The sequence below is a fragment of the Caretta caretta genome, chromosome 1 (assembly GCF_965140235.1).
Source record: "Caretta caretta isolate rCarCar2 chromosome 1, rCarCar1.hap1, whole genome shotgun sequence".
NCBI lineage: Eukaryota > Metazoa > Chordata > Testudines > Cheloniidae > Caretta > Caretta caretta.
The window spans coordinates 32,107,477-32,128,155 of NC_134206.1; the positions used below are offsets into that span (position 1 = coordinate 32,107,477).

At 44.5% G+C, this 20,679-nt stretch overlaps 1 protein-coding gene across 5 annotated transcripts in view; it reads left to right on the forward strand.

The window, feature by feature from the left end:
- CNTN5 (contactin 5) overlaps positions 1-20,679 on the forward strand; it is a 982,104-nt gene that overhangs the window by 954,978 nt on the left and 6,447 nt on the right. For all 5 annotated transcript variants that reach the window (XM_048843558.2, XM_075126897.1, XM_048843549.2 and 2 more), the window contains 3 exons: positions 14,743-14,929; positions 15,365-15,477; positions 16,903-17,071. In XM_048843558.2, coding sequence (XP_048699515.2) covers positions 14,743-14,929; positions 15,365-15,477; positions 16,903-17,071 — 469 coding nt within the window. The remainder of the gene's footprint in view (positions 1-14,742; positions 14,930-15,364; positions 15,478-16,902; positions 17,072-20,679) is intronic.

A 20,679-nucleotide genomic window follows, 5' to 3' on the forward strand; every position in this document is an offset into this window, starting at 1 on the left:
CTCTGGTGCAGCTGTACTGCCCCCAGCCCCTCCCCCTGCCCTTCCATGGAGCTGTGTCTCCTCCATCTGTACAGCGGCAGCCCCGCCAGAGGACAGATCTGGGGGGCGGGGCTGGGAGTTGTAGAGCCCCGCCCCCCAGGCCTGTCCTTCAGCGGGCTGCTGCTGTGGTACACAGACAGAGGACGGAGACGCAGCTGCGTGGAAGGGCAGGGGGCGGGGCTGTGGGTTCTGCTCCTTTCCCCGCTGCGGTTCGCGGGAGAGCCCTGAGTAGAACAGCAGCAGCTCCTCCGGTGGCTGTACTGCCCCAGACCTGTCCTCCGGGGACAGACGGAGGGGACGCAGCTGCGTGGAAGGGCAGGGGGTGGGGCTGGGAGCAGTAGACCCAGGCCGGAGGAGCTGCTGGCATGGGGCTTCCCAGCCGCCCCACATTCTGCTCCTTTCCCTGCTGCGGTTCCGAAGTCTCTGGTGCAGCAGGAGGAGGAGGACAGAGTCCCCCCAGGCAGTGGTGAGCTGCAGCCGGTTTGCACCGGTTCGCACGAACCAGTTGTTAAATTTTGAAGCAGATTTTAGAACCGGGTGTTAACCCGCTTCCCTGCAGGGGGCCCTGAGGCTTTGATGGGCTCTGGCCGGGAAGTGATGTAATTCCTCCTCCGGCCACCAGGGGCGCTGCGCTGCGGGAGCCATGTGGGCTGCCGCCTGGCCCTGGGCACGAGCCCTGTTGCTGCTGCTGCTCCCCCGACCCCTGGCCCTGGGGCTCCCGCTGCTGCCTGGTGGGTCCCCTCTGCTGGGCCTGGGTTGTGTCCTGCTGCTCTCCCCATGAATACCCACCCCCTGCCCGCAGCCAGCCCCTGCCGCACCCCCTGCCCTGTCTACAGCCACCCCCTGCCTGCCCGCACCAGCCCCTGCTGCACCCCCTGCCCTGCCCGCACCCAGCCCGTTTCCAGCCACCCTCGCACCTCCTGCCCGCGGCCAGCCCCTGCCACACCCCCTGCCCACAGCCAGCCTCTGCCACACCACCTGCCTGCAGTCAGCCCATCTCCAGCCACCCCCGCACCCCCTGCCCTGCCCGCACCAGCCCCTGCCGCACTCCCTGCCCTGCCCGCACCAGCCCCTACTGCACCCCCTGCCCTGCCCGCAGCCAGCCCCTGTCTCCAGCCAGCCCTGCACCCCCTTGCCTCCAGCCAACCCTGCACCCTCCTGTCTCCAGCCAGCTCTGCACCCCTGCCCTGCCCGCAGCCAGCCCTGGAGCCCCTGCCTCCAGCTAGCCCTGCCCACGCCCCTGTCTGCAGCTGGCCCCACGTCCACTGGTGCCCTGCAATTCCCAGGGCAGTAACCCTGCACACCTGCTTCAATGAGGGGGCCAGGGAGCAGCTAGGAACCACACATGTGCACACCCTAGGGTGACCAGACAGCAAATGTGAAAAATCAGGACAGGGGGTGGGGAGTAATAGGAGCCTATATAAGAAAAAGACCCCAAAATCGGGACTGTCCCTATAAAATTGGGACATCTGGTCACAGTAGCACACCCCCAGGGAGTGGCGGGGATCCACACATGTGAAACGGAGCTCATTTCTAGTTCAGGCCCATTTTTCAAAAAGAACTTTAGGCAGGGTTAACATACATCCGTATTTTCCCGGACAGGTCAGGCTTTTTGGTTCTTAAATCGCCGTCCAGGAGGAATTTTTAAATTTTAAAAATTCCTCCCGGGAAAATACAGATGTCTGGTAACCCTGTTGGTACAAAAAATACATACTGGGGCACATCCCTTAAATCAGAACTTTTTATAGGGAACCGGTTGTTAAGATTTTGGCAGCTCATCACAGCCCCCAGGTAGCGTGGGATGTATCATGGGAAGGGGGTGGGGAGATCATGGGGAGGGACTGGGGGAACCTGGTGCTCCGGGCTGGGGGGTGGGGTAGGGAGGAGTCACATGGAGGGTCACATGAGGATGTCTCGTGCCTCCACCCCCCTACCGATAAGAAATGGATTTTATTTGCACAAGTGGCTAAAAATAGCAGTATAAACATTCCTGCTCAGGCTGGGGCCCTGGGTCTGGTACCCTGAAAGAGGGGAGGGTCTCAGGGCCTACCCTTCAGCCCAAGAGGGAATGTCTCTACTGCTATTTTTAACTGTGTAGCACAAGCCAGAGTCAGTTAACCCAGGCTCTGAGACTGGCTGGCTTGGGTGGGGAAGGGTGTTACAGTGTAGACATACCCTAGATGGTCCCAAAGAGTTGAAAGAACTGCAAGTCAGCTAGTGTGATGACTTCCCTGGCTACAGAAGTTTAAGTGTGGACAATTTTCAGGTCTAAGCAACCTGTTCAAAATAGTTATTTACTGAGAGACATCCCTATGCATTGCACTCCTTGAGCAAACATAGAAGACACAATCACTGTCTTTTTTAGTGTGCTTTCTTAGAGATTATTGCTGTTGGTGATGGCTTGGAGGACATCTGCTGGACAGAAAATTGCTGGGATAGGTACCATAAGGCGGAGAAACCTGTTCAGTCACCACAAGGAAGAGAAGCTCTACGTCAGGGATTGGCAATATTTGGCATAGGGCCCATCACAGAAAACTGCTGGCAGGCCGGGACGGTTTGTTTACCTGCAGCATCTGCAGGTTCGGCCAATCACAGTTCCCACTGGCCGCGGTTCGCCGTTCCAGGCCAATGGGGGCTGCGGGAAGTGGCGGCCAGCACATCCCTCAGACCTTGCCGCTGGGACCTCTGGAGCTAAATGCATGAGCCTCTACTGCATGAGCTAAAAGCCATATGCCCTTTCGGTAAGGCTGTAGAGCAAACTCATTAATCTCTAAGTGGTCTCAGTGCCACTAGATGGGACAGAACACCACGATCCAGGAGGTGCGTGAGTTACAACTGCATCAGGGTCTGCCATGTTGTATTGCTGCCACTTAAGCTTATGCTTAACCACGCATGCTTAAGCCCCTTTGACTTCAGTGGGTGTTGGTCCAGGCAATAAGTACACAATTCAGAGGAACCATTTTTAAAGAGTTCTTTGTTCTCATATTCCCGTAGTTAAAAACATGTCTGTTTCCACCTTTCCCAGTCCCTCTTTTATACTGTTATTCACTGGAGTGAAGTTCCTGAAAGTCATAATCCAGATGCTCAGATATTGCATTTCGTCCTGAACCAAACAAAGTCCAAACCGGAGAAATCAGTTTTAGGACAATAATGAAAGAGGATTCTAATTGCATCCAATTAAATATGAAGAAATATCATATCTGGACTAGTGTCATAGTCCAATCCAATATACACAAATATATTGGCTTTGCCTGTATTACTGCTTTTAAAGATCATGCCAAAGAGCTTAAGGCCATATTGTACCATCTCACGCAGTAAAAGTCAGAGAGAGAAACGGAGAAGAGTAAACTCTGGTAATGGAGCCAGTGAGATTTCCTGTGAGAGCTCTTCTCTCCTTCTGGGAGGAGAGTGAAAGGGGGTTATATCCTCCAAACCCCGGAGATCCTGGGGTTGTGCAGTAAAAGGAAGTTTCAGCCAGACCGAGGGGATTGCCTATCCATTCTTCTGTCCATTCTCACCACCAGCATCACAGCTTACTCAGGAATCATGATGACATCAGCTAACCTCATCATGCTTGTCCAGTATATTTTTTTTCCTCCCTGGAGGAGTGAAAGTGCAGAACAGATGTTAATGATGCTACCAGCAGCTTTAACCTTAGCTGGATTTTCAGCTGGAAACACCACCAGTTTTGGAGGGAAGCAAGCAGCCCTGTCCCCATTGACCCAGCCTCATCCTAACCATGCAGTGGTTATGTCCTCGTTGTGGCTACTGGGTAGGAATGGAGAAGGCTGGTATGTTGGCTTCTCTGCTCCCTTTTGCATTTTTGTGTTTCTGTGGTCCCCTTCTACTCCTCACTGCAGTAAGTGTATCTTTTCTATTTATTTGCATTCCCAAATATGTTTGTGGATCTGTCTATTGTAGTCATACCAGTCAATGACCCTGATCTATCAGCCCAGATCTTTTTTTATTATTATCCTGTGTTTCATTTACCATGTAATTCTCCACACTGAATTCTGCAAACCACTTATCAGTCCTGGCTTGTTATATTTTAGTCACACTCCTTCCTTGTGTTGAACGTGCCCCTTTCCCTGTGCACATGACTTGCTACTATCCGGAAAAGTTGGTAACATACGGTGTTCCATTTATTACAGCTAACTGCTATATAAAGAGAACAAAATTATGCCTAGTACAGATTGTAGTGGCACTGCAAATGTACCTCTCTCCATTCTGAAGTCTTTCCACTCACTAGTAATCTTTGTCTTCAGTCTCCAAGATAGTTTTTTATCCTCTGAATAGCTTGCTCACTACACCCTGCCTTTTAACCTCAAAAACGAGGCTTTGTGTAACACCCTTTCAGAAAAATGTGATGTCTAAATAAATTATGGCTACTATTTTCCCTGCCCTTATCCCATTGATTCTCAACATGTTGAGGTTTATCTCAGCCTTTCCACATTTATTCTGTTTTGAATGAAATAATTAGACTTTTATTTCCCAAATGAAAGTGTTTTCACTCATGATGACAACTCTTTCTAGAAGAATATAGCTTTGAAATCATCTTCCTTTTTTGTTGGTCTGTCATATAATGCTGCTTCATATAGCAGTGAACATGTTAATTTGTTTGAGATGGTTTCAAGTAGGTAGTTCACTGGGCTTTCTTCAGACCAGGATTGTCTTCCTCTGTGGTTGGAATGTCCTTAGGACATCTGGAGTGCAGTCTAAATAATAAATATTACCTGCTTCAAGTCCTGTGTTAGCTCACTTGCAGAAATGAGGTTGGTGATTATTATTAGCATTGGTGTTTATTACTACCGTCTGCTTGTGCTGTGCATCTAGTTTAAACTGATAGTCTGGGGTTTTCAAATGAACCTCAGGGAGTTAGACACCTAATTCCCATTGGATTTCAAGTCATGAGTGTAGAAATCATGGAAGTACATTTTTTTCCCTACTCCTCCTTTCCCTGGTGGGCACGGGAGTAAGTTTCTGTTTCCTTTTACTGGGTGCATCTTACTCTTCTTTATGAGTCAACAGCAAGGGGATTCAATGTTCCTCCCACACCAACAGTGCCAGAACTGGGGGGGGCATCCATTTTTGGTCACAGGCCTGCCCCTTCCCCTCCTCTTCCCCTTGAAGGCCCTGCCCCCCCGCAATCAGGCCAGCAGATGGAGCCCAGCTAGGGAGCCAAGACAGCATGGGGCATTGCAGCATGGACCCTCCACTTGCCCAGGGTGGGGGAGGGGTCCAGAGCAAACCTCAGCCCATGTCCCCACCCTGGGGCCCCTCTCCCCGGGCAGGTGGAGGGTCCATGGCTTCTGGCTTGCAATGCTCTGGCTTTTGGCTTGGTAGGGGGTGAGGCGTTGGGTAGAAGGGGCCACAGAGGGGCCCACCCCACACACACACTTTTCGGAAGGCTCTGCCACCGCTATGCCACACCCAACCCCTGTTCAAAACTTTCCTGCAGACAAAGGGGCATTTCAATGAATAGCTCCATCTCTTCCTCACCCCACCAGCCTCCAGCGGAGTTTTCAGCTGAGCAGCCCGTATTCTGTCAAGTAGGAGAATAAGACTTACTCCCTCGCATCCCCAGAAGGCCAAGCAAGAGGGAATGAGATCCAAAGATAGTATTATTGACTCATTTGAAGTGGAGAGATTTAAATGGCAAGGGGCTAATGGTTTGGAGGACTAGCATAGGTCATTGACTCTAATCTCCATTTAGGCTTGTAAAAAAACCCACATAGCTCACCCAATGTGACTGGCAAATTTTTATCAGGAAGTCCCAGAAGTGCAACGGGAAAGGGTCTTGGATTGAGAATCATTGGCAACAAGGTCAAAAATAGCTTGTAAAATGCCTGCCCTCTCCCATGGTCTATTTCCCTTCACATCCCCTAAGAACTAATTTAATTCACAAAAGATTTTTAAAGTATTATTGTCCATGACACATTGTGACATGGTGCTGGCTGAATCCATGAACAGCAAACAAAAACTGCCTGAAAATTCAGCTACTTCGTAAAAGGCGAGTTTGCTAAATGTTCTAGTTACAAGTAATTGCTGATTTAGAATAACTGCAGCCCACAGGTAAAATGCTGCCCTTGTGTTCAAATGCTATTGAACCGTGAGCAAAATGACTTGAAAGCATCAAAATAACAGCAAGATGCTACATTCTCATGCCTCAATTTGTATTCTGCCTGTGGTCAATACAACCTCTTTGGTCTTCACATTTCCTGTCTGTTTAGCAACAGCATTATTAACTAGATGTTTTACCTTTTGAATGTTTGGTCTCATGTCAATGAAAGTGACAGAATAGTTACTAGAGATGGACAAATCAGCAATGACCCAGTTTCAACTCCATCCCCCTTTGCACTTTGTATTGGGAAGCAATGAAAGGCAAAGTAACTTGTTCAGTTTCACATTGTCATCCCTGAAAGGCAGCACTAACAGTTGTCACACAAGTTTTATGCGAAGCTTGTTGTGCTCATTTATATCTTCCAAAGCACACATTATTTCTGGCTTCAGTGCAGATTTGTTAGCAGCCTCTGACCTTGCTAAAAATATGCCAACAATGCGTTGATAAATAAAGCCAGTTTGTAAGCTTCCACAAAATAGTTCAAATAATAGAAGACATAAACAAATGTGCATCGAAGTTTGCCTGACAGCAGCTGTTTACCAGACAGACTGATTTAATATTTTTGTGGGGACTTAGGAAAAACCTGCGGCAGAAGTGAAAAACAGATATGTAGCCAGACCCAACAAGAAGAGTTAGTGCAGAGGTTGTTTTCCTTTCCATAGGGTGTGTGGCTAACACCTGTTTTTAGAATCCATAACAAAGAGAAAATTACCTGTTGGCCTCAGGCATTAGTTGCTTTCCACCCATCACTAATGGGGAAAAAATTGAAAACCTAATCAGTTGGCAGGAATAAGGGCTTTGGTGTTGATTTTTTTTCTGCCTTTTCATCTCTGAAAAGCTAAGGGCTGAGATTTAAATCGCAGACAAGATCACAGAGCTGTTGTGTCAATGTCATTGAAATTCCCCCAAGAGTTAATAGCTTGAGGCTCAGATTAGACCTAGTTCAAAGATCACTTTGCCAAACAGTAAATTCAGAGAATATGGAGTACCATTTTCAGATAGGGTTATTGAACATAATGACTATTCATAGATTCATAGATATTTAGGTCAGAAGGGACCATTATGATCATCTAGTCCGACCTCCTGCACAAAGCAGGCCACAGAATTTCACCCACCACTCCTGCGAAAAACCTCTCATCTATGTCTGAGCTATTGAAGTCCTCAAATCATGGTTTAAAGACTTCAAGGAGCAGAGAATCCTCTGGCAAGTGACCCGTGCTCCATGCTACAGAGGAAGGCGAAAAACCTCCAGGGCCTCTTCCAATCTGCCCTGGAGGAAAATTCCTTCCCGACCCCAAATATGGCGATCAGCTAAACCCTGAGCATATGGGCAAGATTCACCAGCCAGATACTACAGAAAATTCTTTCCTGGGTAACTCAGATCCCACCCCATCTAATATCCCATCACAGGCCATTGGGCCTATTTACCATGAATATTTAAATACCAAAACCATGTTATCCCATCATACCATCTCCTCCATAAACTTATTGAGTTTAATCTTAAAGCCAGATAGATCTTTTGCCCCCACTGCTTCCCTTGGAAGGCTATTCCAAAACTTCACTCCTCTGATGGTTAGAAACCTTCGTCTAATTTCAAGTCTAAACTTCCTGGTGGCCAGTTTATATCCATTTGTTCTTGTGTCCACATTGGTACTGAGCTTAAATAATTCCTCTCCCTCTCTGGTATTTATCCCTCTGATATACTAATAGAGAGCAATCATATCTCCCCTCAACCTTCTTTTAGTTAGGCTAAACAAGCCAAGCTCCTTGAGTCTCCTTTCATAAGACAAGTTTTCCATTCCTCTTTGTCCTGTCAAAGAACAGCATCTGCCAATGGTGTTCTTCTGTGCCCTGAAATGTACCTCATGTATACCAAATTTTTTACACCATCTGAAAGAAAAATTGCATCTACCTGGCTGTCTCATCATAATCATGCAATATTTAGTGCACAATATGTTTTAGGGAAATTTGGGACGTGCCTAGGTGTGTGATGTGTATTTCCATCAGAGGTTGGAAAAACAATATTCCTTTGCCTTTCACCTTCAAAACTTGCACTATTCCTTTGTGGAAAACCTCTTGTTCCATGTGGAATCCTAATTCAAACACATCAGCAGCCAACCATAGTAAATACAATTTGAGGAGGGCACTCTGAGACCACATAAAAGTTCCAGATAAAACAACAAATTCTATTCTAAAGTAAAAAAATTCTATTCTATGTCTTATGCAATAGATTCAGGTTCACAAGCTAATTTCAGAAAAAAATTATAAAATGTCTAAAAGTAAAACCTGTAGTAAGGGAACAAATACATATTAATTTACAATTTTATAGCGATGAAAAAAATCCTGTTATGGGTATTTCTGAATTACAGATCATTGTTAAACAAACTTTAGAAGACATCAGATTTGTAGTAGTTGAGGGACAAGGTATTTCTTATTTTTGGTTTCGAAACATGTTTAGCGCTAAATCTAAGGCCTTGTCAACATAACACAGTTTTGTCAGCACAAGGCAGGTTTTGCCAACAAAACCGTGGAGATGGACACCTACAGTGCTACTTTTTGTGGCAAAACTCTCCTGTTTTGCTGACAAAATGAAACCACCTTGACGAGAGGCATAGAGCTTTTTGTGGCAAAGTTAAAGCAACAAAGTGTCAGTGTAGGTCCTGCTGTTCATTATGTCACCATAACTGGCCTTCCCCAGTATCCCACAATGCCCTCCGTGACCACTCTGCTCACTGTTATGGACTCAGCTGCCTTGCAGGCATGCATCCCTCCCCTTTCAAAGCTCCAGGAAGCTTTAACATTCCTCAGCGTGGAGAGCTCATATACTGAGCATGCCATTCCTAGCAACAAAACAGCAAACAGGAAATCTACACAACACCTTCAAAAGATGAATCTGAAAGTTTAAATTCATAACTTTGCTAGAAACTAAAAAATCACAGACTAAATAGAGACACAGGATTTATGGCTTATTAAGACAATTCATAACCCACTAACAATTCTTCCACTCTAAACTGCCTTTTTTCTCCTCCCTTCCTTTCCCCCCTATGACTGGAAGGGTGTTAATGGGCCACATCACCTTCAATGGTCCCTTGAAGTATGTTTTAATTACTTACGCTAAGCAATCTGTTCCATCTTGCATTTAGTTTCAAGTATCAGAGGGGTAGGCGTGTTAGGCTGTGTCCACAAAAACAACAAGGAGTCCAGTGGCACCTTAAACACTAACAGATTTATTTGGGCATAAGCTTTCGTGGGTAGAAAGCCCACTTCTTCAGATGCATGAAGTAAAAATTACAGTTACAGGCATAAATATATATTGGCACATGAAGAGAAGGGAGTTATCTTACTAGTGGAGAACCAATGTTGAAGGCCAATTCAGTCAGGATGGATGTGAGGTGTCAATACCAAAAGAGGGAAAATTGCTTTTGCAGTGAGCCAGCCAATCCCAGTCTCTATTCAAGGCCAAATTGATGGTGTTAAGTTTGCAAATTAATTGTAGCTCTGCAGTGTCTCTTTGAAGTCTGTTTTTGAAGTTCTTTGTTGAAGAATGGCTACTTCTAAATCTGTTATTGAGTGTCCAGGGAGATTGAAGTGTTCTCCTGCTGGCTTTTGTGTGTTACCATTCCTGTCGTCTGATTTGTGCCCATTTATCCTTTTACATAGAGACTGTCTGGTTTGGCCAGCGTCATGGCAGAGGGGCATTGCTGGCACATGATGGCATATATCACGAGTAGATGTGCAGGTGAATGAGCCCCTGATGGTGCGGCTGATGTGGTTAGGTCCTACAATGGTGCCGCTAGAGTAGATATGGGGACAGAGAAAGCAACAGGGTTTGTTACAGTGATTGTTCCTGGGTTAGTGTTTCTGTGGTGTGGTGTGTAGTTGCTGGTGAGTATTTGCTTCGGGTTGGGCGGCTGTCTGTAAGTGAGGATTGGCCTGCCTCCCAAGGTCCGTGAGACATCAGACATCCGGAATGGTAACATACAAAATTGAACATACAAAACTGATGTGTTCTCCTACTGGCTTTTGTATGTTACCATATATGCCATCATGTGCCAGCAATGCCCCTCTGCCATGTCTGTTGGCCAAACCAAACGGTCTCTACGTAAAAGGATAAATGGACACAAATCAGACATCTGGAATGGTAACACACAAAAGCCAGTAGGAGAACACTTCAATCTCCCTGGACACTCAATAACAGATTTAAAAGTAGCCATTCTTCAACAAAAAAACTTCAAGAACAGACTTCAAAGAGAAACTGGAGAGCTACAATTCATTTGCAAACTTAACACCATCAATTTGGGATTGAATAGGGACTTGGGAGTGGCTGGCTCACTACAAAAGAAATTTTCCCTCTATTGGTATTGACACCTCCTCATAAATTATTGGGAGTGGACAACCTCCACCCTGACTATATTGGCCTTCAACATTGGTTATCCACATGTAAGGTTACTCCCTTATCTTCGTGTGCCAATATATATTTATGCCTGTATTCGTAATTTTCAATCCATGCATCTGAAGAAGTGGGGTTTTTACCCACGAAAGCTTATGCCTAAATAAATCTGTTAGTCTTTAAGGTGCCACTGGACTCCTTGTTGTTCTTGTATTTAGTTGTGACAGTCTGACTACATTTTCCAGACCTGAAGAAGAGTTCTGTGTGAGCTTGAAAGCTTGTCTTTCTCACCAACAGAAGTTGGTCCAATAAAAGATATTACCCCACCTATCTTGTCTCTCTTATGTTAAAAGGGAACATTTTAATGTGCCGACCAGGGAAGAAATATATGGATACATGTCAGGAGCAAATCACTTTTCTTCTTTAGATGCTTCAGATGGATTTTGGCAAATATAATTGGAGCAAGACAGTCTATTGCTATGTACGTTTAACACACATTTTGGACATTATTGTTTTAAAAGATTACCTTTTGTATTATGTTCAACTCCAGAGGTTTTTCATAGAGCAGTACAAAATCCTTTTAAAAATATAGATGCCACTCAAGTGTATGTAGATGATATACTAGTATAGGTAACAATTTTAGAGAAGGATGATATAAGATTAACTAAAGAATTATCTATTGCAAAAGAAGGAGAACTGAAACATAACAAAAAAAATGTACGTTTAGAGTGCAAGAGTTAACGTTTCAAGGAGAAAAACTGACCAGTCAGAATTACTGATTGATCCACAGTGAATACAAGCCATTGATAATACTGCTGACTCAAAAGATAAGGAGTCATTACAAAAATGTTGGGGGCTATGGTTAATTTTATAGGAAAATACATACTTACCCTAGCAGGAAAAAAAAAAAACAAGTTTGTAAAAGTAATCAGTGGAAGTGGGATTGTCAGCATCAACAAGAACTCGAGTAGCTTAAGTAACTAATAAAAACAGCTCCTCTCACAATTTGCAACTATATCCAACACTTTTTAATTGTCTGCAGTGACATCTTCTGGGTTCAGATCAACACAAGCTCCACAGGCACTGACCTTTGTCAGCAATCCATTTGAGTTTCCTTTTGGTAAAACTAGTTGTTCTTCTCAATTACAAAAGGTATGGATGGCTGGGAGTATGAAAAGACAAAGAGAAAGTCATAGCCATATTTTAAGATCCAAGTGTAAACTACCCAGAAGACATAATAAGGGGATTTTAAAACAGGGAATAATTTGTTTCAGGGACTTTGCATTTGAAACCAGAATGCAGTCATTAATTATGTAGCCACAGTTCAGACTTTTGCTGTGTGGTTTTATGCAGTATCTGCGTTTTTCTTTAGGTTTCCTGCCTGTGCTTTGTGGTGCAGCAGAATTGGCAGGGTGTGTGTTCTCTTCCTACTCTGTGCTTGTGTTTAACTGAAGGGCCATGTGCCTACTATCTTCAAAGAAGCAAAAAGGCAGAGTTGCAGGCAGTCTGCCGCCCTGGAAGAAGTCAAGTAGTATGGAGGCCATTTTTGAAATTAGTTGTCCAGAGGAAATGGGCATGGGCATCATGTGAACCCCCCAGTTCAGGAAGGCTAGGCTCTGCCCCGCCCTTCTGCCCGAGGCCCTGCCTCTTCCACCTGAGCCCCCCACACTCTGTCCCCCACCCCACACTCGCCTGCCAGGGCCAGAGGAGCCCCAAGCTCCCCACAGCCTGCCCGAGCCGCCCTGAGCCCTGGCATGTCTGCCCGAGCCCTGACCGCCCAGGTGGATCTTTGAGCTTTGCCATGGCCTAGCCCTGAGGCCATGGTGGGGAGCATTAGCAGAGATTTGGGGAGGCTTAGCCTCCTCCAGCCTCCATTACACGCCACCCATGCCTATCCCCTGTATGGTGTTTGCTCTTCCTGATGTAGGAACATGAACCTAGCTTGAGAATGCCACTGACAACACCTGATAGACATTGGCAGAAAGTCAGTTCCTAAGAGAATATGAACCTCAAAAGGGTTGATTGCTACTATGTTCCTGTGGTTTCAAAATTCACTCATCCATCGTACCTACTCATGTGTAATGTGGTAGAAACTCCCTAGCAAATAGCTAATCTATAACATGTGGTTGTTTCTGTTAGTCACCATGCAAACATCAGGCCTGATTCCCCACAGCCTTCAGTCTTCATATGTGTAAAGAGGGTGTAAAATGCTGCAAAATCAGAATTTCAGAGTAAATTTATCTTTATAGTCACTTGAGAAGCAGCACGGTCTAGTGGACATAGCACTAGAACAGGACTCTAGAGACCTGATATGAAATCCTGGCCCTACTGAAATCAATGGGAGCTTTGGCATGGACTTCAGTGAGGCCAGAATGTCACCACTGGGTTCTACTCCCAGCTCTGTCATGGACCTGTGACCTTGGACAACTCACTTTTCCTTACTGAGTTTGTTTCTCCTCCCATATTTTGTCAGTCCTTGCCTGTTTAGAAAGTAAGTTCTTCAATGCGAGGACCATCTCTACAGTGTACAGTGCCTAACACAGTGTGGCCTCAATCAATATGTGATACTGTAATATGATTAAGTACATAATGTAAATGATTGCACAAGGGGCAAAGCATTGTGGAAATTCAGGCCCATGGAGTGGACAACTGTCTCATGACTGATTGATTCTTCCATGGCACACTGGACCTGATTAACCATTGCCTTTCTCCAATGGTTGTCAGTGGTATTACTCCAGGATAAAATTGGAGTAGTTCACTGGTGACTCAGGTCCATTATACCAACCACTGGTCACTACAGCTAGGGTTGCTCTGTGGGCTTGTACTTTATGTTTTATGTTTCCTATGAACCTCTGGATTTCTTTGGTTTGCTATTATCTTGGACACTTTCCCAAGAGCACAGTATTATCCCCTGACCTTTTCTCAGAGGAAATCTTGTCTAGAGAAATATGAGTAACTTATTCTGAAACAACTAACCTTAGGGAAAGGTAAAAAGGTGGAATAAATGCAATGGATAGAGGAATGATGCAGAGATAGCGGTATGATGCATGAATAGTGGTCTGCTAAATATAAACCATTCAAATAGTTGTTTAGTAATAGCTTCTGTTGAGGGGACACCTGAATCCTGGAGAATGATGTAATCTCACGGCTGTCTGAGTTGGATGCCATTGATAGACCTATAGGAAAAAGGGTTTCTTTTTTATTATGATGTCTGATAAATATTAGATACCTGAGTCTGAAGGGAAGGCGATATTCAGAATGTTTATGAGTAGTATAATCTTTTAGAGAATATGACAAGCTCAGTGCAGCTATCGACAGTCATGGACTTGGATCCACCAAAGGTAGCTTTAGCTTTTGTGTGTGGAAAGGAGTGGCAGAGGCATGCTTTCTAAATTACATTTGACAGAAACCTGCTGCTATCTGAGTAATTAAAACTGAATCCCCTTCTCTCCTTTCCCTCCCACAGCAATGCTATTTCTATAAGATTAACCCACTACAAGATTTTCTTAGGTGTTCTGTCATCTCTTATTCATTACATTGACACAGATCTTGTGGCTGGGCATTATGCATGGCCATTGTGCCATTTCTTCAAATGATTCAGTAAAGCTTTCCCAGGTTGTATGGTAAATGTTTTTGATGACCTATGAGAGGTGAAAAGAAAAGGAGTACTTGTGGCACCTTAGAGACTAACCAATTTATTTGAGCATAAGCTTTCGTGAGCTACAGCTCACTTCGTCGGATGCTGTAGCTCACGAAAGCTTATGCTCAAATAAATTGGTTAGTCTCTAAGGTGCCACAATTACTCCTTTTCTTTTTGCGAATACAGACTAACACGGCTGTTACTCTGAAACCTATGAGAGGTGAGTTCTCCTTGAATTCTTTTAAGTTCTTATTCTGTCAGCACTTATTCTCTGCTGTTGTGTCTAGCTAGTCACAACATCTCATGCTGGCAGAATGTGATGCGTTGCATTTCAATGATGCTGTGAGTAATAATGTGATATGCTGACGGTAGACATCTGGAGAGGTGTGACAAGCACCACTCATGTGTGAGCTGAGGTTAGAATTCCCACGTGTTTAAAAGGACCTGTTAATTTGATGACAGGAGTGGCTTCCAAAAAAGCAAGCAATAACAAATAAAAAGGAAGTTTCACTAATGCCTAGATTAATCCTCCAAATGGTCACTCATTGGCAGGTTGGTTACTGGAAAGATATGGAGCAGGAAGAAGCGGCAGAAAAAGTCAAAACTGAAGGAAATGAGTCATCCATCATTTTGACAGGATTAGAAGGAAACACATTATATCACCTAACAGTGAGGGCGTACAATGCTGCGGGATATGGACCACCGAGTAGCACAGTCCGTGCAGCCACTAAGAAATCCCGTAAGTGACCTGGATTCTTTTCTGTGTGTGGAAAAAAGTCTTACCCGCTCTGGATTTCTCTTTAGCTGGGGTATAGAATAAGCAGAGCTGGTATATAGTTTTGATTCATGGCTATGCTTCTATGCTTATATCTGAATTTTAAAGTGACATGACAAAATTTGCATTCAGAATAGACAAATGTTATCTTCCTGGAAAACAAGGCTAAGCATTTTTGACAGAAGAGAGATAAAAGGATTCAGGTTAATAAGCTCTATACCATAGCTATTAAAATGACACTCCTGGAGCGAAAACCACCTTATTAGACTCCAGCTAGAGAAGGAATCTGTGAATGCAGCCAACCGTAAATGTAATAAAAGATTAAAATGCTCACCAAAGTTTAAAAAAGCAGAAGTATGTTTAAGTGCATGGTGTCATTTTATTCTTCTTTTTGCTCAGCTCCCAGCCAGGCACCAACCAATATTATGTGGATGCAAGATGGCTCTCATGTGTCTCTGGGATGGGAGCCAGTTAGACCTCTAGCAAATGAATCTGATGTAATGGGATACAAGGTCAGTCTTGGCCCTCTCTCACGCATCTTCCAAATTACTCTTTTCTTTCTTTCTTGCTTTCTATGTTGTATAGATCATCTGCAAACTTGTTCCACCCAGATATATATATAAAAAGCATTGAAAAGAACTAAATGTCCCAGTACTTCTCTACGTTGTATTTTCCAAATGGTGATTGTCAACTGCTTATTATAAACTGAGAATGCACCTTCTGAGGTGATTACTCCATCACATCTGGTCCAGAAGTGGCTATTAATAAGACAAGCCTGCAGTGAAATAAATGATAACACTTAAATTTAATTGTGTTTGCAATAGGATTTAGAGAAATGCAGAAGGATAAAGCATCTTCAATAGCATTAAAATTAGAGCAGAAGTACAAATATTGAGAGTTGTTATGAGTATGTTGGTGGTATTCAGCAATCTGTGACTGTAACATCTGGCATTTTAAGTTTTTGAAGTTTTAAAGAGTGAAAGCTGAAAAGAGCCATAAGTAACACATAATATAAAATGGGAAAATCATAGGAATCCAGTACAGTCTTTTAAAGCAAAACAAAAATTTATATATATGTGTATGTGTGTGTATTCTTCTTTATAATTATATTTTGAAACATACATATATGCATGTATACATACATAATTATACCTATAGAATAAAGTGCCTGGTATTCTCTGTATCACTGCAAATATAGTATCAGGAAAGTGTAAATTGGTTTGGATCAAGTAGAAACTACCTTAACCTTTATCAAAATGTTTGAGGTTCAAAAAAAGTTCAGGTAACTTCTTTACATTTTCTCTAACCTTGCCAGTTTTGTCTGGGAATAGAAGTCTACATACTGAAATGCTGCAACGACAGCTACGTATGCACTTGTATTGCTCACTGAACCAAGACAAGGGTGCACTGAGTTTTACAAGGGGGGGCCAAATCCTCAGTTCAGCTAGTTGGCTGGTTTACACCTGATGAGGCTCTACTTCAGAGTATCTTCATTCAGTTTGAAGCTGGATACCCAGAAGATCTGGATATCCATGTGAATTTTTTGATACGTATCTGAATCTAACTTTACTCTAAAAATATTTTTGAAGTTCGCTTTCACTTCAGTTAGTGTCTGTGTGTTTACTCCAAACTGGAGGACAAATACTGAATCTTCATATTTCAATAGCCAGCCGTTCCAAGTGAATGGAGTCTTTCCATTGATTTCAATGGACTTTGAATTGGGGTCTGTCTTTGACAGTATTTTGAAAAATAACTTCAGGAAAAAGAAAGACCAAGTTCTCTATTTAAAGATGAAGCATCAAATCCTCCAGTCCTTCCTCTAGTCCTTTCTCACACAAAGTACTTTTTGCCTTCAATGGCAATTTTGCCTGAGTAAAGAGTCCAGTATTTAACCTAAGATTATTGTAGTGATTCTAAAGCTCCTGTATCATCCATAGGTCTTGTTTAGGCAAGAAGGCCACAGCAATAGTCAAGTAATTGAAACACAGAAAACCTCTGCAGTGGTACTTCTTCCTGATGTTGGTGTCTATATCATAGAGGTTTGTGCAGTCAGTGAAGGAGGGGATGGGACAGCCAGCTCCCAAATCAGGGTACCGTCTTTTTCAGGTAAGTTCATGATTATATTTTGAATACAGGCCTGTCATATTCTTAAAATGACACCATACTACACTTAATTAATACATATTAACTTCAATGGATAATATAGTTATTAGATAAAGTCATTGGTTAAATGATTCTGTTTCAGAGCTACTGAGTAATTGAACATACAACTAAGAAGACCAAACAGGATTATGGGTGTGTACTTGTTAAGTAAGTGCAAAGCCAGCCTTAGGGTAGGGCAGGCTGGGCCGCCACCCAGGGCATGGCACTCAAGGGGGCACTATGTTGGTACGCCCACCCATGTGTCCTAACAACAGCCAGGGCAGCATCTGGAGAGGAGGGACAGACCAAGCTTCAGGGGTGGCAGCTGGACCAGCTAGGTAACTCCTCTGAAGCGGGGGTGCCCCTCCTCCCTCGCTGCCCTGCTCCACTGCCATCTGCAGCCACTGCTGATCCTGCCTCCCGTCTACCCTCAGCCCATGGAGCCATCCCTAGCCAAGCTCGGAACCTTGAGCCCCCTGTTTGCTGTGCCGGAGGCGGAGTAGGGGGGCCCGCTGATGTTGAGGTGTCCCTCTCCCCCTACCTGGTCTCTGCTGAGCTGGGGTGGGAGCCAGGGGGAGCATGTCTGTGCTGGCACCTGTGAGTTGGCGCTGAATGGTATTCTTAGAGAGACAGCGCACGGTCACACTCACTCAGGCACACACACTCTCCCCCCAACACACGCTCTTTCTCTCTCACACACACACACACACTCTCTCCCTAACATACACACATTCCCCAACACGTGCTCTCTCTCTCACACATGCACACATTCCCCCAACACACACACACACACTCTCACACACACACACACCCCAAAACTCAGAGCTGGGCGCCCAGCCAGCACCAGCCACCCAACCAGTGCTTAATTTGTGTTGAGGCTGAGCCCCTGTGCCTCTTTCAGTACAAATTAAGCACTGGGGAGAGGCAGCAGGTGATTGGGGGGAGCCCGCAGGGGTCGGGGCGATGGGGGACTGGAGCACCTGTGGGGTCCAAAGGCACCAAAATACAAGTTCTCTTGGGGCACCATTTTCCCTAAGGCCGGACCTGACTAAGTGTATTCACAAGGGGACATTGGCTACAAATATATTTTCCCTATTGAAGCCTACACATGAAGATAAATCTGTCACATAGTATGTATGAGATAGTGTATCAGAACCAAGTACCAAATACTGTGAAGAGCTATAGAGATTAATAAGACAGGAATTTTTCAGCTTGGAAAAGAGATGACTAAGGGAGAATATGATAGAGGTCTATAAAATCATGAATGGTGTAGAGAAAGAAAATAAGAAAGTGTTATTTACTCCTCATAACACAAAAACTAGGGGTCACCAAATTAAATTAATAGGCAGCAGGCTTAAAAGAAACAAAAGGAAGAATTTCTTCACACAGTGCACAGTCAACCTGTGTAACTCTTTGCCAGAGGATACAATGAAGGCCAAGACTGTAACAGGGTTCAAAAAAGAACTAGATAAATTTATGGAGGATAGGTCCATAAATGGATATTAGCCAGGATGGACCAGGATGGTGTCCCTCGTCTGTTTGCCAGACGCTGGGAATGGGTGACGGGATGGATCACCTGATGATTACCTGTTCTGTTCATTCCCTCTGGGACACCTGGCATTGGCCACTGTCAGAAGACAGGATACTGGGCTCGATAGACCTTTGGTCTGACCCAGTATGGCCGTTCTTATGTTCTTATCATCTCACTTCAGTGAAAAGTTCATGCACATTCAGGAAGGCTTCACATATAACCTGGATCTGCCCCATCTGCACCGACCACTCCACCTGCACCCACCCACCTGCATTCACGGAGTTCAGTACTTTGACTTATCAAAACGTTCTTCACACCCTAATGGAATCACGACCCAAGACTTATGAATCTGACCCAGGCCCTTCCTGACTTGTAAAAAAGTTGTGAGCAACTAGTGCCATGTCTCACTGAAATAATCTGTGCCTCATTCAGGGATGGAGTCTCCCCTTCCTCCTTCAAACACCCAATAATCCGACCAACACCAAAGAAGCCCACCCTGGACGCTTCAGTTCTACCCAACTTTTACCCAGGACCAAACCTCCTGTTCCTGACCAAGCTCATAGATAAGCTAGCTAAAGGCCAGCTTCAGGTTCATCTAATTGAAACTAGTGTCCTGGACCTGGTACAATATGGATTCAGGCCAGGACATGGGATGAAAACAGCTTTAGTGGCATTAATGAATGTCTGTCAATGGATAGAGAACAGACATCCATTCTCATCCTCCTGGACCTCTCTGCAGTGTTGACACTGTCAGGCATGAGATACTGCTGTCTCACCTGACAGAGGTGACAGGGGTCCAAAGTAATATGCTAAAATGGTTAGAATAATTACTGGAGGGATGCCTCCAGCTAGTAGTGATGGAAAACTGCAACTTCACAAATAGACCCCTCAATTGTGGAATCCCAAAAGGATCAGTTCTCTCACTGGTCCTATTTAGCATCTAAATATAGACACTAGATTAATTGGTCAGACAACTACATATGCCAGCAGTATGCAAATGAGACACAGCTCTTCCTGTCCTACACCACATACCACTACCATCAAGAAGGCTCAGTGTTTGGATGAGATTAGTTTATGGATGAAGAACTGCTGATTGAAGTTGAACCCAAGCAAGACAAGGGTTATGATAGTGGATAGAGGAAAGCATTTTGGAGAGTTTGCAGCAACAGTGCTGACTCCCTTGATTGATGGTACCACCTACAACTGGTCAATTCAGTCCACAATTTAAGGAGTTCTCTTGTATTCCTTACTAACACTGAGCTCTCACAGAGCAACATCTACCATCTCTGGTGGGCTATGACACTCCATCCTACCCTGGAAGGCAATGAAATGGCCTCAATTATTGAAGTCTTCATTACCTCATGGCTGGATGACAGCAACGTGATATTTCTGGACATAAAGCTTTCAACTGGGGCTGAATGCTATGGTACATCTCCTCAGCAATACCAGCTACAGAAAACACATCAAGCCTGTCCTTTGCTCTCTACTGTGGCTTCCTATAGAATTTTGAATCAAGTTCAAGATTTTAGTCCTTATCTTCAAAGACCTCAATGGCCTGAGTCCAGAATATGTAAAAGACTGCCGAAAGCTCCAGGATGAAGACTGTGGCACTAATAAAATGGCTGTGAAATGTGCTCCTATAGGAACTAAGGACCATGACTAACTACACCACCTTCCTCTCCAAGTGTAGGTCCCATTTCTTTGACCTTGCCTTAGAATCATAGAATCATAGAATATCAGGGTTGGAAGGGACCCCAGAAGGTCATCTAGTCCAACCCCCTGCTCAAAGCAGGACCAATTCCCAGTTAAATCATCCCAGCCAGGGCTTTGTCAAGCCTGACCTTAAAAACCTCTAAGGAAGGAGATTCTACCACCTCCCTAGGTAACGCATTCCAGTGTTTCACCACCCTCTTAGTGAAAAAGTTTTATGCCTTCTTGAGCATAAACATATAGCAACATGTATAAATATATATTCAGAAAATTTTCCAAAACACTCCACTGCACACGTCTCCCCATTGCAAGAGGATACGCGAACAATGAT